Source organism: Capsicum annuum, chromosome 8 (genome assembly GCF_002878395.1).
Source record: "Capsicum annuum cultivar UCD-10X-F1 chromosome 8, UCD10Xv1.1, whole genome shotgun sequence".
In the NCBI taxonomy this organism is placed as follows: Eukaryota; Viridiplantae; Streptophyta; class Magnoliopsida; order Solanales; family Solanaceae; genus Capsicum; species Capsicum annuum.
Window position 1 is genome coordinate 168,159,950 of NC_061118.1, and position 15,841 is coordinate 168,175,790.

A 15,841-nucleotide genomic window follows, 5' to 3' on the forward strand; every position below is an offset into this window, starting at 1 on the left:
CATGTCTGCACAAGAGAAAGCCAAAATAAGAAGGTATCTTGCTCATCTTTTCTTTAACACGTACAAGAATATCAATGTATCAAAGATTTAAGAACTAAAGTCGTCAATTATGTCTTTCCTTTAGATAAAAACAGAAAGGAAAGTGGACTTTCTCTGTAGCTAAGAGTTGATGAAGATATCATACAAGTTCACCATATGAAGAATGGAAGACAGCACTCCCAGATTGTAGAAGTCCGAGGGATAAAGGTATATAGGGTGAACTAACCAAATACAGTTATTTACACGAAAGAGAGATGGGGAAGAAAAAGTAAACAAGCTAAAAGGAACACCAAGTGTGAAATTTTGAATCAACCTAATATTCTTCAAGCAGCAGGCATTGAGGTTGAGATGACCACATAGGGCAAGTATTGAAGGCCGTCCTGAATTTTGCCCACGGCTGTGCTATGAGCTGCACGAAGATTCTCAGCATATGCATTGGCCTTCTCCTGGATTGATTTCTGTGGAACCTCAGGTGAATCAGCAGAAACACCTCTCACTGCTGCTAAATATGCTTCAGCCACTTCCGTTATCCCTGGAAAAGCATAATGAAGCTAATCAAGAGAGATAGATGCCATCCACTTCACCCAAGTTTTTTACACCACGAACAAGACACATCGAAAAGCAAACATGTTCCATAGGAAAAATCAGATGAAGTGTTCCTTAAAGGTGTTATTCATACATACGGGTAGACAAAAGTGTCTTGAGAGAGGCAAGTCTTTCTCCAAAGTCAATCACCTCATTTCAACATCACCAAACCAGTAATTTTGAATTCAAGATAACTAGCAGCGGAGAAACACATCATCAGTTGAAATAACTCTCACTAAATAGTGTAGTTCTCATAGTTCTGCACCGAAACATTTACAAGGAGACCTGGAAAACTAAATTAACTACAATAAAACTTTATATAATTAAAAGACAGAAGAAACAAGACAAGCAAACGTACTTGACAGAATACCTTAGTTCGATGACCTTTTTGAATTATTTAATATACAATCGAAGAGGTCATAAACAGGTTGGTCATCCATCAATATTAGTTACAGAAAACAACGGACAGCAGATGAAATTCCTTAAAAGGGAATAAAGAAACAAGATAAAAGTCACAAAAGAATAAAATTATATGTTGACACAAATCTACCTGTAATAAAGCTGGAAGAAACTGCTTCAACACATCCAGTCATCGAACATGCCTTCGCTCGGATTACCTTAGCTCTTTCAATTGAATCTTCAGGCCATTCCATTTTCACAATTTCCGCATTTGCATCCTGGTCCGCAACTTTATTTGCAGTTGAAATGATTGATTTCCCAAGCATTACAAGTTGAGTCGCAGCAAAGCAACACAACTCTGAAAGTCGCTGTGTACATAAGAACCAATCAGTGACAGGTCAAGTAGATCCATTACTCCCAAAGTAGAAGCTACTTGCTTCTTTGCTCAAAAGAGGTTCCAGACTAACTAAACATTTACATACATGAACACCCTCTGAATGAAGAGTATCCAGCCTTCGAGCAGTCCTTTGAATCATGTCATTAGGAGCTAGTCCACCCAAAACATTTGTAAATCTGCAATTCAATGAAATCCAGAACTTAACACCAGTATTCCAGTTCTTAGTAACTAGACACAAACTTAAAGGTAATCAAGCTACTCGGCACAAGAACTTAGTGTCTGGATTCACTAACTGTCAACATTTCAATCACATACTCCATGTTCCCATATATTTATCAAGAACTATATACTTGGTAAAACATGTTGAAGTAGAAAAAAATTCATAACAGGTAAAGCATATTAAAGTTCAATATTTACCCTGCTGCCAATTCTGCAGCCTTGTTCACACTAGAATCATGCAAATTTTTCACCTCATCAGTGCTCTCTGCAATGCCAGTCTCAATTTCCTTCCCTTTTCCTGACTCTTTACCACTTCCATATACTTCAGAACTCAAGTCAAAAATCTGCTGAACCTCTTTAAGCTTTCCATCATATGAAGACCTCTGACCTGTTGGAAGCTTAGCTTTTCTTCTATTGAACAACAAAGCATAATGGCTGGACAATGCCTCCAGCTCCTGCATGTAATTCACATGATAAGACACAGGATTTCCAGGAAAAAAACTTGACTAAGTACAAAGATCACTATGAGTAAGAACTGACCTCCAATTGCTCGGGACCTCCATAAATATAAAAGCATCTATCAAATGTAACTTCTTCATAAAACTGATCTCCATCTGTTTCTCCTCCCCCTTCTTTGGATCCTGGGTCAACTCTAATACCAGTTTCCGATATCAGCAGATCCATAGTTTCTTTTCCAAGTAGCTCAAGCATATGCATTCCTTTAGCAGTAAAAGCTTTTCCAGTCTGCAAGAAATTGTGCACAATAAAAACAGCATGCTAAAACACACTCCACCTGCCCAAACAGATAGAAAACCAAATTTTGTGCAAACCTCTAGTATGGATGGTGCAACAGAATCTGTTGCGGCAGGTGCGCCACCATTTACAGCCGAATTTTCAAGCCTGAAAACAAAAGGCAAAATAACATTTGCTAGACAACTTTGGCATTACTAAACAAAGGAATAAGCAGATAACTGACATTGGTGACAGTATATTCATCAGCATAAATTTCTTTATTCGGTCCAAATTTACGAAAGAAGATCAGTCAGTTCTACTGTCCTTTCCTACTTACAAGAACTCCAATACTAACTTAGCAGGAGCACAAATTTCTCGTGTTTAATGGGAAGGTGCTTAATTTCCATGTTTCCAAACAGTTGGAATTTATGAATACTTCTCTTAGTCCAGAAATATGCAAGCATAAAATTTCTTTTATTCCAGAACATTTTTCCACCTAATTTGCCAAAGGGAAAATTCCCCAATCATGTGTCAAAAATCATAAACTTTTCTACCATGCCACAATATATTAAGCACAACGAACCATACAAGTCAACAGAAGTTAACAAAAACAAACTCCCAATTTGTCCCCCAACAATCAGCTCCATAAATTACAGAATTTATTTCAAACACAAGATGAGGAACTACTTAAAATAAATCTAAAAATTGTCTCCAAAGTAGCTGGTCAATCAATCCTCTGAGGTGAAGGTTCCAGAGAACAGGACTAAGAAAAATAACAATAATGTTGCGATCAGTTTTTTTTTTTTTGGACGAGTAAAGTTTAGTTTTATTCAACAGTAATGTCGCAATCATACATCAGAAGACCTACTTGTGGACTAAATCAGAACTTCCTCTGAATGCATTTCCTAGTGCTTGCCAAGCTCCTGAAGCAAAATTCTCAACCGAATGGTCAATAACTCTCAAACCCTGCATATATTTTGGAAGGTTAAAAGCATGACCATACCAAACAAATATAGCATATCTACTTCAGACCTTATGATACTTCTATACAAATTGGCAAAAAATGAGGTTTGACTGTTGAAGGGGTATCAATGCTCAAGAAAAACTTTTAAAAATTGGATTCCCTATTGAGTCAACTAAGCAGCAGAACTAGCTTGGTAGCACTTGCCTGGCCAAGCAATGAGTCTTCACTAGCTTTCTCTAATTTTTCTAGAGCAGCCTTACGTTTTTTGTCATTCTCGTCTTCACTTCCCTCTTCAACCAATACTTCTCGCTCACCATCTTCCAAAGATTCGGAGTCCTCCAGAGCATTTTGTACATCTGCAAGGCTTTTTGCAGCTGTTTTAGCAGCTTCAACGGCCTGCAAAAGTGACAACCCGTATAAATATAATGCATGCAGGCATTCCAGGTGTATATTTAAGTGCGTAACCCTGCCATAACAACAAGAACAAGTACCCATGATTGTCGACCGAAAGCTTATTAATCTGAGAGCCTCAGCTTATGTTGTTATTCTAATGCTCAATTAGCAAAGTGTAGACTAGTCCCCATAAAAATGGTAGGTGAAAAGGAAAAGAAATAACTCAACTCAAATGGCATGCAATCTACTGGTAGGTCTTGATGTTTGGATTATATCAAGTTACAATACTATTCTCAAGCACCAATACATAATTGAGCTCCTTTCAGAGGCTAGAACTGATAACTACATAATAACTTAACAGAATCTAAATGCCAATTAGAACTAAGTTTTTACTACATTATAGACAGGATCAGATTCGGCTCTGGTTTCAATGAAATGTCAAATTTAATTTAAATCAGTTGAAGTTCATCTTTGCCTCCCAGGAAAACCCTCTCCTCCTGTCAAAATTCCATAATGCTGCTACATTGCAAAACAGAAATTTAAAGGGATCATGACAATAATTTGTGCTTACCGGTATGCAAATATAAAAACATTTCTTTTGGATTTCTGCATCACTTTGACACTTCCCCAAGTACAAACAGATCTAAACTCAACTATTATGTTACTGATGATCATCGCAGAAGGATATCACAGTAACTCGTAGAAATGATGTAGAACCACACATGCTCCCCCTAGGGGAGTCTATCCGACTCCAGACTCGATACAAAGTACTCTTAATTCTCACTTATCATTGATATCATACAGCAATATAAGGCATCTTTCAGTTGAGGCATTGCAAGAATTGTACTCCCTCCATCTCAATTTGTTTGTCTTACTTTTATTTTTAACCGTTTCAAAAAGAATGTCTTTTTCCTCTTTGGCAACCTTTTAATTTCAACTTTCCATGTGGCATGCTTAACACCACAATATTAAAGGGCATTTGAGCACGTACTTATAATTGAAAATGTAATAACTAGTACCAATTACTGATAGGGAGAGTCCTAAACACACTAATTGTCTAATTCCTAGATCAGTTGGTAGAGCTAATAGAAATCTTTCTAATCATCACATCACATCAGTACTCAAAAGAAAAATAACAAACAACATCAGAAAATCTTTTTCACAATTGAATCGACGCTAATTACATTCTATCAAAACGAAGTGAATCTAAACAGCAAGATCAACCAGATAAAAGCAACAACATTACAAACGCAAAACTAAAATTCTATCAAAACTAAGTAAATCTAAATATCAAATCAACAAGATGATAATCAACTACACTACAAACACAACAAAAAAAGGAATTAAAAAATGTTAGCAAAGAAATATGAGTACATTGCGGGAGATCTCTTCGGCAGCGGTAGTAGCAGCTTTCTGAATATCCGATATATAAGAAAACGCAGAAAATCCCCAGCCTCCCCATCCTCCTCCACCGCCGCCGCCGCCGCCACCTGTCACCGGAGGCGGATGAGCTTCTTCTTCATGCTTTTCCACTATCTCTTCAGTCGAAGGCTTCGTCGTATCGTCCACCATTTTCGCCCCGAAAATCGGTAACGGGAAGAACCAAATTGATATGCTAGTAATTGATTTGTGTGATCTGATTTGTGAATAAGTTCAAACGTGAATTTTAAGGCAAAACGGTAAGGAACGACGTCGTATAATACATTAAACAAAATAATTAGGGCATTTTCTGTCAGGTGCTTTTTGTTTTAGGAAAAAAAAGGAGCTACAATTTATAGTCGCCCGATTCACTTTTATTTGTTACGTTTTGATTCACGAGAATCAAAATGAATAGATTTTGACCAGCAATTAAGAATATATATTTTTTTTAATCGTATTAATATAAGAATAATTTATTATATTTTTCGTGTAATTTTTTAATATCTGTACTTTATATTGAAAATACTAAATTAATTTAAATTAATTGAAGGAGAGTGTTGAAGTACGAGCTTAAGTCGTGAAAACAGTTTCTTGCAAAAATGTAAGGGAAGCTGCATATAATTGACCCTTGTGGTCCGACCTTTCTTTCATTGGACTCCGTGCATGCCTGAAGATTTAATACATCGAGCTACCCAATTTAATTTGGTTTAGTTATGAATATTGTCAAATTGACTTTCGTAAAATAAAACATACCAAGTAAAAGTGAGCAAAGAGAGTAATTATTTTTTTATAATTATAATTTTCGGGTCAGTTGTGTGTAACTCAGCTAATTCCACACACCACGATATATATCATTGTCCAACTCCCACCAACAATAAATATATCGAAGCTCGAATAAATAGGAAAAATCAACCCAACATTTTTGTTTTCGTAAAGTTTAAACTTATATCATGTTTCTCAACTTACTTTGACAAGTTATGATGTAAAATTAATAATATATATTAGATTGCAAAAATAAACTCTCTTTTTTTTTTATTAGAATGTATAGCTGGTCTAGGAAAATTTCTAACAACCTTTTTGGGAAAACATATCCTGAACTGTTATATCTTTTCATTTACAAACAAATAGTGATTATTACTTAGATTAGCACAATACAAAAAGGAAAAAGCGGTCCTGCAAAGTTTTAGCATAAATTGTATGGGTTTTGGATTATTTTGATCCTTTATAATTCAAATAGTCAGTGATGTATATAAAATATGATCATTTTGATCCTAAATCCCAACTTATGACTTTGATTCAATAGACTGTGACTCCGAAAATGGCCAAAGATACAACACCAAAAAGAAAAAGAAAAACAATATTTTACCTATACATAAATGTTCTCATTTAGTAGGAAAATGCATTTTTTTATAGTTTCTCTTGATATAATTGTTCCTTTGAAATTGTCAACTCTCAAAAAGTAAGAAATGAATTTGGAGTTAAATTCTCTTGTTCTTAATTTAGTTTGAAGATGTTATTGCTACAGAAACGAATGAAGGTATCTGTTTGTGATGATTAACTGATAATGTTTGTCGTAGCCTCGTAGGATAGCTTGGTTTCTTTGCTAAGGGAGGCCGAGGAAGCACACAGGTGTGATAGACGAAGGAGGAACCATCACTTTTTTAATAGAGTTTAGAGTTTAGGATCAAAATGATCACCATTTACATACATTCAAGGACTATAAGTGATAGTATATATAAATTGAAGGACAAAAAAATGAAATGTGATCCAAGAATAGATGCTGTGATAAATAAACGATAAAAATAGTCACTACAAAAATAGTACTCAAAGGTACTGTTGTAATTGTGTCATGTTTTATTTAGTCAGTACATCTAATAAGAAATTTCCAATTTCCAGTGTACAATTGACTATATAAAAGAATATTTCAATATCATATGTCTTTACAGTTTGATTCTTTTAACTAGTTTACTGTGAAAATGAAATTGGTGAATCTCTTAATAACCCTGGAAAATTGGTGGTGGTGGTGAGGCATATAGCGAGCCCAATGTTGGGGGAAGAACGACGTCCTCAAAAGCGGGTGGAGCTGGTACTGGTGCTGAGTGGCCAGGTAGTGGAGGTGAGGCTACAGGTGGTGGTGGTGAGGCTACTGGTTTTGGAGGTGAGGCCACCGTTGGTGGTGTTGAGTGGACGGGAAGTGGAGGTGAGGCTACTGGTTTTGGAGGTGAGGCCATTGGTGATGGTGGTGAGGCTACTGGTTTTGGAGGTGAGGCCACTGGTGGCGGTGGAGAGTGGACGAGAAGTGGAGGTGAGGCTACTGGTGGTGGTGGTGGTGAGGCAACTGGTTTTGGAGGTGAGGCGATGGGAAGTGGAGGTGAGGCTACTGGTAGTGGAGGTGAGGCTACTGGTTTTGGAGGTAAGGCCACTGGTGGTAGAAGTGGAGGTGAGGCTACTGGTTTTGGAGGTGAGGCCACTGGTGGTGGTGGTGAGGCTACTGGTTTTGGCGGCGAGACCACTGGTGGTGGAGGTGAGGCTACAGGTAGTGGAGGTGAGGCCACTGGTGGTGGTGGTGAGGCTACTGGTTTTGGAGGTGAGGCCACTGGTGGTGGTGGTGAAGCTACTGGTTTTGGAGGTGAGGCGACGGGAAGTGGAGGTGAGGCTACTGGTTTTGGAGGTAAGGCCACTGGTGGTGGAAGTGGAGGTGAGGCTACTGGTTTCGGAGGTGAGGCCACTGGTGGTGGAAGTGGAGGTAAGGCTACTGATTTCGGAGGTGAGGCCACTGGTGGTGGTGATGAGTGGACGGGAAGTGGAGGTGAGGCTACTGGTTTTGGAGGTGAGGCCACTGGTGGTGGAAGTGGAGGTGAGGCTACTGGTTTTGGAGGTGAGGCCACTGCTGGTGGAAGTGGAGGTGAGGCTACTGGTTTCGGAGGTGAGGCCACTGGTGGTGGGGGTGAGTGGACGGGAAGTGGAGGTGAGGCTACCGGTAGTGGAGGTGAGGCCACTGGTGGTGGTGGTGGTGGTGAGTGAACCGCAGGTGGAGGTGATGCAATCGGAGGTGGGGGTGAGTGGACGGGTGGTGGAGGTGAGGCCACTGGTGGTGGTGGTGAGTGGACGGGTGGTGGAGGTGATGCAACCGGAGGTGGGGGTGAGTGGACGGGTGGTGGAGGTGACGCTACTGGAGGTGGAGGTGAAGCCACTGGTGGTGGTGGTGAGTGGATCGGAGGTGGAGGTGAGGCCACTGGTGGGGAAGGTGAGGCCACTCGTGGGGGTGGTGACGCTACTGGAGGTGGAGGTGAGGCCACTCGTGGGGGTGGTGACGCTACTGGAGGTGGAGGTGAGGCCACTCGTGGTGGTGGTGACGCCACTGGAGGTGGAGGTGAGGCCACTGGTGGTGGTGGTGAGTGGACTAGAGGTGGAGGTGAGGCCACTTGTGGTGGTGGTGACGCCTTTAGAGGTGGTGGTGACGCGACTGTTGATGGTGGAGATGGCTTTGGTTGTGGACTCGTTGGTGTTGATGGCTTTGATGGTGGAGAACTTGTAGGTGTTTCAGGGTCTTTTGGACTCAGTCCTTCCCTTGAAACTCCGCAAAGTCCTTTACTGCAATCAACAGGCTTGCTCAGAACAGGGAAACACTCCTTCTGTGTCTTCTGGTCTGATCTCCCCACAATACAATTCTCCTTGCCATTTATCACAACATGATTGGAGTGTGATGTCTTACACGTTTCATCCATGCTCTCGAAGTAGTTCTTTGAGAATGTGAAATTGTCCAATTTGGGCAAGGTACAAAGGTTCTTTGGAACATTTCCCATGAAGCTGTTTGATGCAATGTCAAAGATTTCGACTTTCTGCATGGATTTTAAATCCTTAGGTAAGGATCCAACAAACTTATTTCTGCCAAAATCAAACACTGTTAGGCTCACGAGCTTGGAAATTTCTTCAGGCAAACAACCAGAGAGTTCATTGTTGGTGACTATGAGCTCATCTAATGTGTTGCCCATTTTACCAATACTTTTTGGGATGCAACCATAGAATCTGTTATTCGCCAATACCACCACTGAAGCATTGGAATTGCCAAAGTTTTCAGGGATAATGGAGTGGAATCGGTTATCATTGAGAAATATTGCATCAAGATTCTTATCAAATAGCCCAGAAGGCACTTGACCTTCAAAGTTGTTGAACCTAAGATCAAGGTACTTGAGTTTAGGCAACTCAAGCAAAACATCAGGGAATTGCCCCACGAAACGATTGTTGCTGAAATCAGCCTCATCCAAAAGCAAAAGATTTTTAATGCTCCTAGGAATGATTCCACAGAACCGATTTGAATTAAGGTGGATGAGACTAACATCAACCAAGTGGCCAATTTCCACGGGAAGGTGGCCAGCTATGTCTGCGTGGTTGAGATCAATCCCAGCGACAACAGTGATCGTGGGATCATCAAGAGCTTGGTCACAAAAGACACCCTTATAGGCACAGACATCAGCACCTTCCCAGTTAGCTGTGAACTTAAATGGATCGGAGTAAACAGCTTTCTTCCATGCCTGCAGACCAATATAAGCTTTTTTCAACCTGTCATTCTCGAATTTCAAGTTAACGGTCATCTCCTCCAATGTATTCGAAAGTTCCTCATTGTCACCTAAAAGCTGGCGACGAGCAATAAAAGCCGCCTCAGCATCAGTCAATGCAAAAGATGATGAAAATGAACAGAACGAGACAAGGAAAACGAGAAAGCAACCCGAGGCCAGCATCTTTATTAGTTGTGTTGTAAGCCCCAAGGTTGCCTGTTGTAATGCATTCTGCAAAGGAAAATGAGGCTTATATTGGCAAAGGAAGGAAAGCTAATGGTTGATAGACGTTTAACGAATTTTGTGCACCATACAATTTGGAAGGTCAAATTAACATCAAACACAATGTTCTAACGGTTTGCTAAACTTCCAGAGGTAATTCTTCATCCGTCCTTTGCCTACAAGCATGGAAAATCACCAAGTATGCAACTTCTTTTGTTACCGTCTAAAAAAATGGACATCAATACATAAACATGTTTTCATTTTCTTTATGCTACTAAATAATTAGTTGAATTTTTCCATTAAAGTTTTGAGATATTCACAATGCATTGGCTTTTCTAGTGGATCTCAGTTTTTCCATTAGCAGAGTCAATTAGATGACAATAAATCATTCAAGAAAACAATCCTTTTGGGTTATTGTGAAAATATTATTCATTACTATAAGATTTTAGTAGTTCAGTTATGTTCAAAGTTTTAAAATATTTCTATTGAATGATGAAAGATTTTTTTTTACTATTTTATATATAGATTTTGTACCTTTTTTATAGAACTATATTCAATACTGTAAAAAAAAAATACACCGATAAAATTAACAAGTAAAGGATTTTGAAGGTTAAAGGAAAAAGGTTTTGCTAGTCTCATCCTTGAGTCACCCCTGAGCGGGAAGTGGATGTATTCACGTTAGACAGACTTCTTAAAACTAGACTTATGCACCACCAAGACTACAATCTAGTGATGTTATTATGAATTTATTATACAGTAAGGGTGAGTTTAATTCGTATTCAAATAAAGTAGGATAGGCTAATATGTTCATGCCCCGAGAAAACCCAAATGGTGTCATTTCTGGATATGAAGATCAATTTTTATTGGTGCAACCACTTCTGGGTCCTGCATAGATATGAAATGCAACCCATGCACCAAGCCACCTTTTTTGGTAGATCATTTATGTGCACCAGAACTTGGATTTAATCTAAAAGCTCATTTATCAACACTTGGTCAACACAACGTTCAGCTAACCCAATATTATTTAAGTAGGTTCTTAGTAACAATTAAGGAACAGCAAACGGAAAGAAAACGCAGGGTGGGCAGCAATAATTAAACACCATCCAGGGGTATGTAGAAACTTCATTGATATTTAGAATATACGCGGAACAAACCATATTTATTTACATTCAGAACAAATGGCAACCCCTAAACTTGCCCATAAACTACACTAACAAAAATACGCGACAACATCCACACAGGCTTTAACATTACATCACCAGAAATTTTACAACATTGGCCAAAGATGCACTATTCAACTCCATTCCTTGACCTTATTACTCTGAAGCTCCAAAGACCAAGCCCTGCATGAACCTCCATATCAATAATCAAGCGTAGTCGAGTACCAAACAGGGTGTGTTCCTCTAGCTCTGAGCAGTTTGGTATAGGGTGAATCTGGCATTCTAGCTTTCTCCTCCTCCTCAAGCTCTTCTCTTGTCTTTGGCAATCCATCGGGTATAGGACAATGTCTTGCCCCTTCTGCCTCAAGATTCATAGCTTTGGCTGATTCTTTGCTTCTATTTCTGGCTTTGTGCATTTCTGAAATTCCATGCAAGCAGCTAATGAGAGTTTTTACGCCCCCTGCTTGAAGTATTAGCCTCTCTACCTCCTCCTTGGGTTCTTCTTTCTGGAAACATGATCAAATTTAAATTCAATAACATAGTTAGTACTTCATCTGAGGTAGTGGTACGGACAAGCGTACACTTTGCCCTCCCCAGACCCCACTTGATGGGAATACACTCGGTATGCTGTTGAGAAGGGTGCTACACATTACATAGCTTAAGGTCATCACAAAATTTGAACAAAAGATCACTTGGACAGGATTTTCAAAAAGATCAAGAACTAATTGGCTTGATGAACTTACGAATCCAATCCAGATGGAATTGTGAGCCAACTTTATGTCTTTATGTGGCAGTCATATACACACAAAATGAAAACACATTTTTGTTAGCTCTTTGTCATTACCTTTTACTTCAAACTGGAAGTTTGGAAATATTGAACCACAAGCCCCAATAGTAGTTAGATATCTTACACCATCGGGATAAGTTGAGAACTAATGCAAATTTTACCCCAAGAACCAAGTCTTGGAGAGGAGTTAGGCCTCATTTGTTTGCATTAACTTCAGTCCATTAAGTGCATTTGTTTTTTTAAAAAAAAAACCGCCTCTTAATGTGTCTGAAATCCCCTGAATCAATAAGATATGAAAAAGAGTCCGAATAGTATTCCCTCAAAACTCTCTCACTTTGTTATTTTCCTCTCTATATACGTGTAAAATGAATTAAAATAACTTAATTTATTATCAAATGAATTATAATGCAATGGATTATAATACTAATAATTCACGTATTGAATTATTTATTTTCCTCACACTTTGTTATTAAAAATATTGAACTATTCTAGTAATTCTAACTTAAACCTCAAAAATCTCTCACTGTTGTAGTAATTCATTTTATGATTACATCTTATCACAATAATTTTTAATCGATATATCTTTTTTTAATAATTTAGATAGTTCAATGATCATATTTAAATATTAAAAAAACAAACAGTCTTAATCATTCAGAGATCTAGAAACAACATCTTAAGCATTCAGACATCCATTCATATACAGACGTCTTAATCTTAAAAAGAACAAATGCACCCTTAATCAATCTATAGAAACAAGATCCTATTATTTAACGAAACATCATAAATATAGTAGAGCACATTGCAGGCAAATAAGAATGCAGAATTTTATTCCAAGAACCTATAAAGATGTGCTGATTACGAACTTACTTCAAGATCTTTGAGTTCAAAATAGGCCTGCCAGCAGCTATACGAATCATCCCCTTCTAGAACAGAACAATAATCTGCAAATTACCATACACAGAGTCCATTAGTAATTCAAGAAGCAGAAAAGGCTTAATACTTTAGACAACAAAAAGCAAGTTCAATTAGTAGATATTCCCTCCATCCCAATTTTTTGTTAGTCAATATGGACATGAATTTAACTACACAAGCTAGAACAAGACACAAATTTAATTAATTAATCATACAACAACCATAACATGCCCAATGAAATCACGCAAAATGGGATTGGTGGATGGTAGAGTGTTCGCGCACCTTACCACTAACTCTTGGAGGTAGAGAGGCTGCTTCCAAAAGACCCTTAGCTTAAATGAAGCAAATCTTAGTAGTAGCTAAAAGAAAAAAGGAAACCTAAGTAATCTATCATATTTAACAATTTTTAAAACATAGAAAAACTATTTAACCCCAATCACGGTTCCATGTCAAGTCATTGTCATGTGAATAGGAGGTCACGGGTAGAAACAGCCTCTTGCACAAATGCAAGGCAAGGCTCTATCTGTGCAAGGCAAGGCTGCCTACAATACACTATCGGTGGGGCCCTTCCCTAGGCCTGGGTATAGCGAAAACTTTAGTGCACATACCTAATTTTTTTATGGTTCCATGCAAAGCTGTGTTATAATTGTTAGAAAATAAGCTAAACACTATTTTCTTGTAAAAGGACATCCTTTTTTCGATTCGTGAATAATAAGGGGGTGGATCTAAAAGTTAGCTATGGGTTCACGTGAATCGAGTATACATATTGACACTAAGGAACCATAAACTTCAAATCTTGAAATCGTTTTATTTAGAAAAATAAATTACAATAAAGCTCAGGAAACGTAACAATCAAGAAAATACGTGGAAATACAAAGAAGATGTAAACATACCAGCAAGTTCATTTTCTGATTTTTCAATCAAAGGGGGATCTTTAACAGCTCTATCAAACCTGGTTCTGCTAAAAGGCTCCAGCTTTGGTATGTAAGAATTACTTCTGGAACAACAGCGAATTGTCGACGAATTCACATGAAATCTTGAAGAGGGTATTATTCTTGGAAGCTCATTATTAGCTCCAGTAAAAGAAGAAGCTAAGGAATTGAGAGACAGTGATTGTACCATCATTGCTTCAGTGGAAACCCAAAATAAAAAATCATCAAAATGCTCAATAATCTGATGAGATTTTAAGGATATATATAAATTGGGAATGGATGAGGATGAGATATTTAAGTACTTTTTTTTTTTTCTACAAGAAGAGGATAGTGTTACATGTCGGTGTGGTTGGGTTTGTGACAGATGAATCTCGGCCGTTGATGGATTTTTTTGTGTGTGGTGATTTTGATCAGATTGGCGGTTGTAAAATTGGGAACGTAGGATGCGGCGGCTTGTTATACAGTGGGCGTTTTTTAAAATAGATATTTTTATGACAATATACAGTGAGTGGAAATTGTAGAGATATTTTTTATGCGCCCACAAGTTGTGCTTTCTGCTTTTTGCTTTTTTTCAACTTTGTGATTTGTCAACAACCAAAAGAAAGAAATTTGTAAGAGAAAAATTGGAACGAAAATTCACTTTAATCATTAAATTTAAATTATAATTATTTATCTGATTAAATTTAAATTATAATTATTTATCTTCTTATAAACTTTAAAGTGTTTACTTCATTAACATGACAACAAGCAAATGAAAGAAATTTTAATTACCGATCACTATCATAAAAAAAAAATAAAAATCTCTAGATACTTATCTTAAAAAAATAAAAAATAAAAAAAATAACTGCAAACAAACATGCTATCAAGCTGCGTCACCTTCCTTCAATTATTCTACAGCGTAAGTATAAAAAATTTCTAACAGCGTAAGTATAAAAAATTTCTATCTTATTTTCTACATGGTTATTTTCTCCATTGATATATACAAATTTTCTGCTATTACCAAAGCAAGCATATACTCCTAATTATTTTATTTAGTCTAAATTTTAATTAATTACAATCTTTAGTCCTCTCTTATCTATTAATTATTCCTTATTATAATTCATAGTCTCTCTGTGGTATATTTTTTCTTTTTCTCTATTTTCTATTACTCTCCTTTTTTTTCTTTTTCAGCTTTTTTCTTTATTTTTTTGCCTTTTATTTTTGTTTTCTCTTTCTTTTTTCACATTTTTTTTCGTTTTCCTTTTTAAATTTTTTTCCTTTTTCGCTTTTTCCTTTTTATTTTTTCTCCTTCTTTTTTTGTTTTTTTCTCTATTTTATATTATTTTATTTCTTTTTTATATATTTTTTCTCCTTCCTTTTTTTTTTATTTTTTCTCCTTCTTTTTATTTGTGCGAACAATTCACCATGAGATGATATAACCCATTTATACTTCAGAAATATTCGATCTCCTTTGCTAGATTTCGTATTTTTTTGAGATTATAATTCAATTGGTCAGAGTACCGCCCTATCAGGGCGAAAGCTGCGAGTTCGAGACCTATCAGTCCCGACGAATTTAAGAAATATATCAATAAATCTCTCCCTTTTTATGAAGGGAATTGAGGGCAGAATTTCATTGTCAAAGCAAAGGGTGCAAAACAGTTATTTGAAAACTATTTCAAGCAAATGTGCATTCCCCTCCTTTTCATCTACAGAACAATCCAATCCCTTACCCCACCCCGTCTTTTTTCTTTTGATGTCTCTGGATTGATTAAATAATTTTTTCGAAATTGGACAGGTAAAGAGGAAGAATTCAACATTCTAGAGTGCAAATACAAATACACATGTAAACTATAGCATACAAATATAAGTGTGAACTATAAAATACAAATATAAATATGAACTATAATATACAAATATAAGTGCGAATTATAAAATACAAATACGAACTATAACATACTGATACAAATGTGAAATATCATTTGTATTTTTTACTTATTGAAAATGAACAATTGATTTTTTTTCTATGAATAGTTGTTTGTATTTATTGATACAAATAAATACAATTCAAATTTTTATACAAATACAATATATACAGCTACATCTTGTATTTGTATTTGTAAAATGATTTGTTTGTAATTATATT

At 37.0% G+C, this 15,841-nt stretch overlaps 3 protein-coding genes across 5 annotated transcripts; all 3 read right to left on the reverse strand.

Annotated features, from left to right (window-relative positions):
* Nucleotides 1-86: 86 nt before the first annotated feature.
* LOC107840349 lies at nt 87-5,477 on the reverse strand. Of its 2 annotated transcripts, XM_047395124.1 has the most exons (10): nt 5,103-5,477; nt 3,540-3,731; nt 3,240-3,337; nt 2,470-2,539; nt 2,180-2,383; nt 2,028-2,094; nt 1,838-1,943; nt 1,506-1,596; nt 1,175-1,391; nt 87-571 (listed from the first exon to the last, which is right to left on the reverse strand). In XM_047395124.1, exons 1-10 carry the CDS (start codon nt 5,298-5,300, stop codon nt 363-365), a joined length of 1,452 nt encoding a protein of 483 aa, XP_047251080.1. In that variant the 5' UTR covers nt 5,301-5,477; the 3' UTR covers nt 87-362. The 2 variants fall into 2 exon arrangements, with proteins under 2 accessions (XP_047251080.1, XP_047251079.1); XM_047395123.1 differs by having other exon boundaries at nt 1,838-2,094; nt 5,103-5,472.
* Nucleotides 5,478-6,950: 1,473 nt separating this feature from the next.
* On the reverse strand, nt 6,951-9,938 carry LOC124886492 (pollen-specific leucine-rich repeat extensin-like protein 3). Of its 2 annotated transcripts, XM_047395126.1 has the most exons (2): nt 7,705-9,938; nt 6,951-7,275 (listed from the first exon to the last, which is right to left on the reverse strand). In XM_047395126.1, the coding sequence occupies exons 1-2, from the start codon at nt 9,887-9,889 to the stop codon at nt 7,142-7,144; spliced, it is 2,319 nt and encodes a 772-aa protein (XP_047251082.1). In that variant the 5' UTR covers nt 9,890-9,938; the 3' UTR covers nt 6,951-7,141. The 2 variants fall into 2 exon arrangements, with proteins under 2 accessions (XP_047251082.1, XP_047251081.1); XM_047395125.1 differs by having other exon boundaries at nt 6,951-9,937.
* A 1,102-nt stretch (nt 9,939-11,040) lies between these two features.
* On the reverse strand, nt 11,041-13,980 carry LOC124886493 (CCG-binding protein 1). Its single transcript, XM_047395129.1, has 3 exons — nt 13,681-13,980; nt 12,743-12,816; nt 11,041-11,594 (listed from the first exon to the last, which is right to left on the reverse strand). The coding sequence occupies exons 1-3, from the start codon at nt 13,910-13,912 to the stop codon at nt 11,289-11,291; spliced, it is 612 nt and encodes a 203-aa protein (XP_047251085.1). The 5' UTR covers nt 13,913-13,980; the 3' UTR covers nt 11,041-11,288.
* Between the last annotated feature and the right edge of the window lie 1,861 nt (nt 13,981-15,841).

What these genes read in the sequence shown, in the direction of transcription:
- LOC124886492 (XM_047395125.1), bottom strand. Translation starts at nt 9,889, where the DNA reads ATGCTGGCCTCGGGTTGCTTTCTCGTTTTCCTTGTCTCGTTCTGTTCA.
- LOC124886493 (XM_047395129.1), bottom strand. Translation starts at nt 13,912, where the DNA reads ATGATGGTACAATCACTGTCTCTCAATTCCTTAGCTTCTTCTTTTACT. An exon ending in ATCAGAAAATGAACTTGCTG is followed by an intron (nt 12,817 to 13,680) that starts GTATGTTTACAT and finishes GGTAATTTGCAG; the next exon opens with ATTATTGTTCTGTTCTAGAA. An exon ending in TTGAACTCAAAGATCTTGAA is followed by an intron (nt 11,595 to 12,742) that starts GTAAGTTCGTAA and finishes TCATGTTTCCAG; the next exon opens with AAAGAAGAACCCAAGGAGGA.
- LOC107840349 (XM_047395123.1), bottom strand. Translation starts at nt 5,300, where the DNA reads ATGGTGGACGATACGACGAAGCCTTCGACTGAAGAGATAGTGGAAAAG. An exon ending in GAGGTCCCGAGCAATTGGAG is followed by an intron (nt 2,095 to 2,179) that starts GTCAGTTCTTAC and finishes AATTACATGCAG; the next exon opens with GAGCTGGAGGCATTGTCCAG. An exon ending in GCTGCAGAATTGGCAGCAGG is followed by an intron (nt 1,597 to 1,837) that starts GTAAATATTGAA and finishes ATTGAATTGCAG; the next exon opens with ATTTACAAATGTTTTGGGTG.